We start from the raw sequence: 10,929 nt of genomic DNA on the forward strand, positions 1-10,929 counted from the left end.
TTAGTTACTAACAAATACGTATGGAGTTCGACGAGTAGTAATATGTGCCATCATGCCACGCTTCCCAATGGATAATTTCAGATTTAAGAAAGATGGATACAATCGGGACAATACAAGTGTCCGAGATAGGGCATAAAAGAATATGTATTTCGAAAAAGCACAAGAAATAAATAAAATGATAAAAAACGAGGTTGAAAAATCATCGAAATTTATCTTTTGGGATCATAACAAAAGATTTTCTCTTGACACCACAAACAAAAATTCTTGCAAAGATAAATTTATTTCCGATGGAGTACATCTAAATACGAAAGGTCAATACCATTTATACAAGTCAATACGAAGAGCAGCTATCAATGCCTGCAAAGAGATTAAATTAGAAAACGGAAATTAACACGTATCTGAACCGTACTCGTAAATTTTGTAATCTTTGGAAAACTTCCGGTGGATAATCGCAACAGAATGACAATCAAAATTAAAAACCAATTGTTTAGAGAACAATTGAAGGTCTTTCCACATCAATTTTACTAAGTTATTGAAAAGAAGCTAGTTCCTGTTTACTCAAAGTTAAAATTGGCATCCAATCATAAGTTTCTTCATACTGATACGATAAATAAGTGGTTTCTATTAACTTTTGAGTGAAATAAGGAAGATAATCAACTACTTCCGGTGAAGTAAATATCACTTCCGGTCTCATAATATAGCTTCTTTCACACTGATTCCAAAAATATATAGTTTATATATACTTTTGCCTGTAAACAAGGATATAATTGGCCACTTCCGGTTTATTAAAAGTCACTCCTTGTCTTTAGTGATAAGTTAATGTATTTAAATTACAAAATATATGGATTCCGAGAACCTTTCCATGAAAAAAGTGCAAAAATGGCTACTTCCGGTTTTCTCAAGGTCACTTCCAGTTGTCATTTTTCAAGGTCATATGTCACCAAACCTTTTATAAAAGGTCATATGGCTTTATAATGAACCAAGTTGAAGAAATGATCAATTAACCTTATAATTGGACATTTCAGGGGCACTAACTCCTATTAGAAGCTATTAGATTGTTCAGACAAAATTTAACATATCTTCATTACAGTTAAGCAAACATTTTGCACTTGTTCTTTTATAGATATATTTAAAAGTGTTGGAGAAAATGCAAAAACAAGGAAATATCAAAATTGAGAACTTGACCTTGACCTTTGACCTTGACTTCATTTTCTAAGTTCGGACCTAGGGGCTTTAAATAAAAACATTCTAGGGTTATACGGTTAACGGTTTATGAGTTAAAAAAAATACCGACAAATTTATTTAGTAAAGGTTGTAAAAAGTAATCTCCTATAAAATTTTATCGAATCGCTTCGATCCAAATTAGCCAAAAATTCCTGAGGATGTAACAAACAATTTAAAAAAAGAATTTTGTCGATATCTTTATTTGTTACAAAGGAGATGCACACACTTGATAAACAGTGAATAGGGAGATAACTCTTACAAAGAAAATTGTTCGGCTAAGCAGGGTGAAATGATACAATGTAAGAAATATCAAAGCGACATATTGCGAAACAAATATTTATCGCAAGAACAAAATTTGGCGGAAAAAAAAATAATAATCAAAGAACAATTGAAGGTCTTTCCACATCAATTTTCTAAATAATTGATAGGAAGCTACTTCTGGTTTACCCAAAGTTATTAATAGCGTCAAAGTAGATTTCTTCATACTGATTCAATAAATAAATGGTGTCTATATACTTTTGCCTGAAATAAGGAAGATAATTGCCAACTTCCGGTTTATAAAATGTCACTTCCGGTGTCATATGATAGCTTTATTCACACTGATTCCAAAAATATAGAGTTTGTATATATTTATGCCTGTAATAAGGAAGATAATATGCTACTTCCGGTTTATAAAATGTCACTTCCGGTCTCAAATGATAGGTTAACCTATGATCATTCAAAAAATATATGGTTTCTAGGTACTTTTCCATGAAATAAGTGCAAAAAATACAACTTCCGGTTCACTCAAGGTCACTTCCGGTTGACTTTTTTCAAGGTCATATGTCAACCAAGAGTTTGCAAAAGACCCTATGGCTTTATCATGTACCAAGTTGGAGTAATAATCAATTAACCTTAAATTTAATCATTTCAGGGACAATAACTCCTAGAAGATATCATTGGATTGTTTCAGACCAAATGTATCAGATCTAAATCACAATTATGCAAACATTTTGCACTAGTTCTTTAATTTGTAATTTTAAAAGTGACAGAGGAGATCAAATAACAAGGAAAAGTCAAAATTTAGAATATGACCTTGACCTTTGACCTTGGCCTTAATTTCATTTAAATGAACCAAGGAACTCAAATCAATATACCTTAGGTCTCTATCACTTACCATTCATGCTATACATTTATATATCCCTTATGTCAAATACAGAAGGGGAAACAACTCTCATATGGAGTTTACGTTTCGCTTCGGTCACAATTGGACAAAACATCCTGAGGATATAACGAGCAATTTGGTAAAATAAATTTGTCGCTTTCTTTTACGGTTACGGAGGAGATGCACACACAAGGAAAACAGTGTTCGGGGAGATAACTCCTACAAAGAAAAGTAATCGGTTCAGCAGGGTCAATTTCAAAGGCGCATAAACTGTTCGATATAATATACGAAACATCTAAGTGACATCTTGCGAAACAAAAATTTATCGCAAGAACAAAATTTGGCGGAAGAAAAAAAAAAAAAAAAAATTAAAAACCAATTGTTCTGAGAACAATTGAAGGTCTTTCCACCAGTAAAGATTATTTTGAAATAAAAATATTAAAATTCGGTTTAAAATGTCAATTCAAGCGTCAAATGATGGCTTATTGTATACTAATTCCAAAAATATATTGTTTCTATATAGAAAAAATTAAATAAGGAAGATAATTTGAGACTTCCGGTTTGAAAAATGATACTTCCGGTATAATTTGATAGTTCAATTGACACTGATTCCAAAAATATATCGTTCGATATACTTTTACATTAAAGATGTACAAAAAATAGCTACTTCCGGTTTACACAAGGTCATTTCCGGTTGGCTTTCCAACGTCAAATGATAATGCAAAAAGTCCCATGACTTTATTAGGTATACTTATGAGGTAAAAGAAAAGGTCAAAATCTAGAACTTCAAATTTATCAATGACCTTGAGCTCAATTTCAAGGTCATAAACCAAGGACCACAAATCAAAAGACCCTACGTCTTAATTATATATGGTTAATGAGTTATATCACCATATGCGTTATTTTAAATATAAGGGGGGAGAAAACTCCTATTTAATGTTAGCGTACCATTTCAACCAAAATGTATGTGTTACGACATGTCACAACTAACAATTTAGTAAAAATAATTTGTCGATTATTATACAATTTTTGAAAAAAGGTAAAAATAAGCCAAAATCAAATTTTAGTATATGAACTTGAGCTCTGACCTTGACCTAATTTTCTTTTTTTTTTTGGACCAAGGACCTCAAATCAAAAGACCCTATGTCTCTATTACTGATGGTTTACCAGTTAGAAATGCATATCACGTATATCAAATGCATAAGGGAAATAACTCTCATATGGAGTCTCCGGAGTGCTTCGGTGAAAACCAAACTCAACATCCTGAAGATATAGCGAGCAATTTGGTAAAATAAATTTGTCGTAATCTTTTACGGTTGCGAAGAAGTAGCAAACACAAGAAAAACAGTGTTCGGGGAGATAACTCTTACAAAGAAAAGTATTCGGTTAAGCAGGGTCAGATATGAAAGCTCATAAACTGTTCGATATCATATACCAAATATCAAATCGACATCTTGCGAAATAACCAAACAGCGAAAGAAAAAAAACTAGGCGGAAGAAAAAAAAAATAATCAGAACAAAATCAATAGGTCTTTCCACGGAAAAGTGGAAAGACCTAGTAATCAGAAGAAAACCAATAGGTTTTTCCACAGAAAAGTGGATAGACCTAATAATAATAATAATCAGAACAAATACAATAGGTCTTTCCACCGAAAAGTGGAAAGACCTAATTATCTAGGATTATGATGCATAATCATGGTTCAAGTAGTAGTTACCATAAATAATTACAAGTTAACAACACAAATTTACATATCAATCCCCTGTGTTACTGTTTGTCGAACGATATCATATTAAATATCACTTTATTATCGTACTTGACTTTTATATGTAGGTCTTGTATACAGTAACTATACATTTCGTATGTTTGAACTTAATGTTGTTGCTAAAACTAAATATTTAGTTACCAAAAGGTAACATTTTACGGCAGAAACTGGTAATATTTCAGATAATAATGAACACAAACAAAACAATTTTAATGGTTGAGGATCGTCCAGATTAAATTATTCAAACAAGGTTAACATGAATAATCAAGGTTAAATACAAAGAAAAACAAATAGACAAATTCAATAAAACAAAATAGTCCTAATAAAAAATTATTATAATTGAAAGTATTGTATTAAGTTTGCATTAGTATATTTCAGACAATGCCTCTATAAGACAATCCTCGTATGGAGTGGCAGGTGCCATTAAGAAAATGAAGACGGCCGCCCAGAGGAAGAAAACATCAACCACTTTACCAAGTAGGCCTTCAATACCTCCAAATAATGCAACAATTATATCACCAGATGGTGTTGAGGAGTTAACCAATAGGATAACAGAAAGGGTAGCTAGCCGAATGGAAAGGAGGATGGAAGAAATTTTTGACAAGATAACTTCAAAAGGAAATAATGGCAATTCAGATGTTCAGGAGGCTGAGGTCCAACATCATGTGGACACTCTGAACAGAAACATCCAAGGTACATGTAATGGAGAGCAAAACCATGACAATAACAATGTGGTTGTCAGCCCAGAGGTTCTGGCTGACTAACTGGAAGTGTTTAACGACCTTGACTGGATGTACATCCCTCACACGGTCGGTCCTGGCTGTACAACCAACTGTTGATAAACAAATTGTTGGGGGGGCAATCAGCCTTTGTCAGTTGCTCCCTCAAAACAGGGGCAAATATACCGGATACAATAAAACAACAAATATGGGCGGGAATGTACATCGACTTCCATTCCCTCTTAGAAATGACGAGACCAAATACAGATTACAACTTGTTCAAGGGGCCGACAACCCCAAACTTTCCATTCAAAAGAGCGTAACAAGAAAACATTAACCCTGAACCAATGGCTATCAGCCTGGAATAAATCTACAGCAAGAATTTGTACTAAAAACCCTGAATTAGGGCCTGTAATACCCCACCATCTGGAAATAATCCTGGAAATGTCAAGAGAAGGGGGGAACTGGCAATTTTACGATATCGAATTTAGGAAATTATTAGAAAGAGGAGAAGCACTTTGGGGGAGTACACACCTAGAACTATATCTCAGAGCAAAATTGCAAGCTAATGTTAAATTTGGGAATGTCAACAACAAAGGTGGCAATACTCGCTGGCCAGTTGGAGTATGTTTTTCATTTCATAAGAGTTTAGGTTGTAAGTTTGGTGATAAATGCAAGTTTTAACACAGATGTTTCAATTGCGGTTTCAACCACTCATTCTCAACATGCAAAAAACCAGTTCGGCTCCATTATAAGTTCACACAAACTAGTAATAACTAAAAAAAGATACAAGGCCGGAATAACCAGCCCTTTCGGGGACCCTCCCTATCTAGTAACAAAGACGACACCTCTTCCCAAAGGACAGAAAAAACTGTCAACACCAGTAAATGATGTTAATTATAATTCTAATAGCAATACACCAGTTAAGGTTGATAGGCTTGGATATTGGTTAAAAGGATACAATATTGAAATGAACAATTACTTAGTTAACGGGTTTAAATATGGGTTCGATGTGGGATTCAGAGGTTCTGTTTATCGTAGTACAGTTGATAATTTATTATCAGCAAAGACTAAACCTGATATTGTTAGACACAAAATTCAAAATGAAATTAATGCAAATAGATTTGTTGGCCCTTTTGATTCAAAACCTTTTACAGAAATGCAATTATCCCCTTTGGGACTAGCAGAAAAGAAAATGCCTGGGACATATAGAATGATCCACCACTTATCTTTCCCTGAAGGATCATCAATCAATGACAACATACCACAAGACAAATGCAATGTAGAGTATGCTTCCATTCAAGATGCAATAGAACTGATTAAGACCGTAGGAAGAAAAAGTTTTTGTGCAAAAAACCGACATATCCAGTGCATTTCGAATTATAAACATAAAAAAATCACAATACAAACTATTTGGCTTCATGTGGGAGGGGAAATACTATTACGATAAAAATCTGCAAATGGGTTGTAGTTCTAGTTGTCAAATTTTAGCACAGCCATTGAATGGATCGCAAAAAATAAAGTACTTATTCCAAACATAGTGCATATTTTAGATGATTTTATGATAGTAGACAAAACCGAAGATGGGTGTTAGAAAAATTAGAACGTTTTCTTGCAATTTGTAAAGATATGGGTATACCAATTTCTAAGGAAAAAACATTCCAGCCATCCAAGGTTATGAGTTTTGATGGTTACGAAATAGACACAAGTTGATGGAAGTTAGACTTCCCATTGATAAGCTTGATAAATGTCACAATCTTTTAACCGTAGTGTTATAAAAAGAAAAAAAAATACATTGTGGGAACTTCAATCTATCATTGGTACACTCAACTTTGCTTGTGCAGTTGTCATCCCAGGAAGGGCATTTCTGAGAAGACTAAAAGACTTAACAATTGGGGTCAAAAAATCCTTTCATAGAATACGAATGACAAAATCAGTTTAGCAAGATTTAAACACATGGCAAAATTTTTTAAAGAATTTTAATGGGAAGCCATTGATTTTATCAGACCGTTGGTTAACATCTGATCAGGTACATTTGTTTACAGATGCCTCTGGTACATACGGTTATGGTGCTTTGTTTGGTTCACAGTGGTTCTAGGCAAATTGGACACAAAATAGCAAAAAAAACATTGCCTTTTTAGAGCTATATCCCATAGTCTTGGCAGTTGAAATATGGGGCCACCGATTTGAAAACCAGTGCATATATTTTCATACAAACAATATAGCTTTAGTGTTTGTAATTAATAAACAAACATCTAAAGAAGCGTTAATTATGTTCCTAATAAGGAGACTAGTTCTACACTGCTTGAGAAACAATGTGAACTTTAAGGAAAAACATATATTTGGTTCAAAAAATGTATTGTCAGATGCACGTTCTCGTCAACAGGTACAGAAATTTCATCGGTTAGCACCATGGGCAGACACTGTTCCCAAACCAGTTCCCAATCTACCAGATTTGCCAAGCTACAGAAACCCTTAAATCAAATTTTAACAACATCTTATCTGAATCCTCACAAAAAAACTTATAGAAGAGCAATTATCCACTATAAGAGTTTTGCTGAAGAATATGGCATTAGATTTCAGTTACCACTTACTATGTCAGATCTCATACTATTTATAGCACATTTGAAAAACAAAGATCTTGCATCAAGTTCTATCTCAACATACATATCAGCAATTGGTTTTACACACAAAATTAATAATTGGCCTGATCCAACTGATTCATTCATTATTGATAAGGTACTGAAATCAGTGCATAAGGTAAGAAATCAAGATATGAGACTTCCAATTACTAGTACGATTTTGAATCAATTAATGATGCATTAAAACAGACAATATCTAACAGGTATGATCAAATTCTATTCAAAGCAATGTTCACCCTAGCATACCATGCTCTTTTGAGAATTGGTGAGATGACAGTCAACAACAAAAATTACAATCATGTAATTAGTTTAAGTCAAACTGTTTTGTTACACGAAAAATTAAGTATCAGTTTCATGGACTTCAAACATTCAAATGGAAAACTATTCCATTTAGAAATAGCTAAGAATAAAAATAACAATATTTGTGCAGTAACGGCACTTACTAGTTACTTAACTTTGAGAACAAACACAACAGGTCCACTATTTCTCAACTCCAGTGGAGAAGCTCTTTCTAGACAATTATTCAAACATGCTCTAAATGGTGCTTTGAACTTTTGTGGGCTCAGCAGAGCATATTACAAACCTCATAGTTTCTTGATAGGCTTTGCTACCGACGCAAGTGCAAAAGGATTGTCCACAAAAATCACAAGAAATTTAGGTAGATGGAAATCTGATGCATTCAAATTGTATATTAGACAATTAGGTCAAATTTCCTTTAGTCATGTTTATTTGTCTCACAACTGATCATGAAATGACGTAATTTGTGAATGAATTACTGCCGTTTTTTATTTTATATTTCGTACAGGGCTTGTGGGTCACAGCTCATTACATATCGCATACAGAATAACAGTTCATATTATATGGAAACAGTGGACAATTGGGAAAGGTGAATTATGACTCTTATTTAAGCTGATACAAGGACAACCTAAAACCAGGAATTCATCCGTTTACCATTAAATTGACCAAATTTTACTGAGAAGTAATTAGCAGAAAACAGCTTGCCAGGACTGGAATCTTAAAATCTCCCATTTACATTTAGTAATATTAATCAATAAACTTATAACAATATATAAGGAAATACAGTTATCTGAAGGGGAAAATAGGTATTAATACAATTATTGAATGCATGTTTTTGCTGTAAGAATTTAGTCAATAGTAAACAAACTTGGTTTGTTATTGCATCAAGTAAACATATTTGTTTGACACAATGTCTGTAAATTGTGTCTTTTTAGTATATGATTGGTTTGTATCAAGTAGATACATTGATAGGACACAATGTCTGTAAATTGTGTCTTTTTAGTATAATTTGGTTTGTATCAAGTAAATACATTGATAAGACACAATGTCTGTAAATTGTGTCTTTTTAGTATATTTTGGTTTATATCAAGTAGATACATTGATAAGACACAATGTCTGTAAATTGTGCCTTTTGAGTATATGATTGTTTTGTATCAAGTAGATACATTGATAGGACACAATGTCTGTAAATTGTTTCTCTTTAGTTTATGATTGGTTGTATAAAGTAGATACGTAGGTAGGACACAATGTCTGTAAATTGTGTCTTTTAGGATAAAGGACATTCGTGGGACTCAATGTCGGTATATTGTGTATCTTTTAGTATATACATTTGTTGCATATTTTTTTTACTTGCTTATAAACAGTACATAGAATCGTAAGTTTCATCATTTGCATAAGTAGGATGATGGTTGATGCAGGTTTACTTTAGGGCAGTGTTTACAGCTCCATAAGAGCTTTATACGTCATGGCGGTATCTGCTCCCAAAAGTTAGGATGTTACACTATTATTAACAAATTTATAGTCAAGGGGAGATAACTCTAAATTGATTGACCTTTCAAAAATTTCAATTTTAACAATTGATGACATTTGTCTTTTCACTTATTGTATTATATGCTCATTGGTTCAGATTGTGATGAAAGTATTGTATATTTAAATTCACAATTGGTACTTATAATTGTATATTATGCAAATTTTATACATGTATCTTTTGATATGATTGATTTTGAAACATAAACTGTCACATCTGTGGCCTGCATCATCATAATATGTGTTAGTTTTTATTTTGACTTTAGCAGACTATAAATAACATATATATTCCTGAATTTACAATAATTTTCCCCTCTCTCGAGAACTACCCATATACATATTTAAATAGAGATCTAATTTCATGTAATAGAAACATAATTAACAATAGTATTTCAGTTAAACTGATACAGGTTAAATAATTGGAAAAAAATAAAACAACATAATAGACATTATAACAACCCATACAGTCTTCAACAATGGACAATGGTCATTAAACAAACAACAATCAGTCAATCAATAATGGGCGAGCACCTAAATAGCCTTCTTAGTTGACAAGAAGCTAAAATGAATTCTGTTAGGATTTGAATATTGTAATACAAATACAAAATGTTTGCTCAGCTGTTTCAGATTCATCAAAATTAATTAGATGTGTGTGTTTGCATGTGTATGTGAAATGAAACATTAATACTAACCTATAGTTGCTAACCTTTTACATCATTTGATTTCTGGTGGAGAGTTGTCTCATTGGCAATCATACCACTTCTTTTTTTTATAATAAATACTAAGCTAACCAAAAAAGTATGATTACTGTCACTATGTTATCTTTTTCAGAAATTGCGACAAAGTGCTTTGCAGTGTATAGGTGTGTTAACAGTACTACCTACACACACAATGTTATCATACAAACTACAGGTTATTAAGGGATTATAGAAAGCATTAGACGACAAGAAAAGATTGGTTAGAAAGGAAGCAGTGACTGCAAGAAATGAATGGCAAGGAACTCAATTTTCATACTACAAAATTTATAACTATGATTAGTCCTTGGTTTATACTATAATTGGCATTTTATTACCATCACCATTGGCTATGTTTAAATATTTTATGACAATTTAGTGTAAAATTCTGACGATTCACACAGAATCTGATTTACTATAAAAAATAAAAGTTCAGTGCTCAAGTTAAGATTTTGAAACAATATAAATATCAAAATAAGAAGATGTGGTATGATTGCCAATGAGACAACTCTCCATAAGAGACCAAATGACACAGAAATTAACAACTATAGGTCACTGTACGACCTTCAACAACGAGCATTGCCAATACCGCATAGTCAGCTATAAAAGGCCCCGAAATGACAAATGAAAAACAATTCAAACGAGAAAACTAACGGCCGAATTTATGAACAAAATAATGAACGAAAAACAAATATGTTACACAGCAACAAACGACAACCACTGAGTAACAGGCTCCTGACTTGGGACAGGCAAATACAGAATGTGGCAGGGTTAAACTCGTTAGAAGGCGCCAACCCTCCCCCTAACCTGGGACAGTGGTGTAACAGTACAACATAAGAACAAACTATAAAAATCAGAAATACATCTAACAAAAACACA

General features: G+C 32.8%; 1 protein-coding gene across 1 annotated transcript; it reads left to right on the forward strand.

The window, feature by feature from the left end:
* Nucleotides 1-4,228: 4,228 nt before the first annotated feature.
* On the forward strand, nt 4,229-10,303 carry LOC127736006 (uncharacterized). The gene is made up of 3 exons (XM_052246504.1): nt 4,229-4,824; nt 8,298-8,378; nt 10,148-10,303. The coding sequence occupies exons 1-3, from the start codon at nt 4,563-4,565 to the stop codon at nt 10,234-10,236; spliced, it is 432 nt and encodes a 143-aa protein (XP_052102464.1). The 5' UTR covers nt 4,229-4,562; the 3' UTR covers nt 10,237-10,303.
* Nucleotides 10,304-10,929: the final 626 nt, after the last annotated feature.

This window comes from Mytilus californianus, unplaced genomic scaffold (assembly GCF_021869535.1).
Source record: "Mytilus californianus isolate M0D057914Y unplaced genomic scaffold, xbMytCali1.0.p SCAF_3, whole genome shotgun sequence".
Taxonomy (NCBI): Eukaryota; Metazoa; Mollusca; class Bivalvia; order Mytilida; family Mytilidae; genus Mytilus; species Mytilus californianus.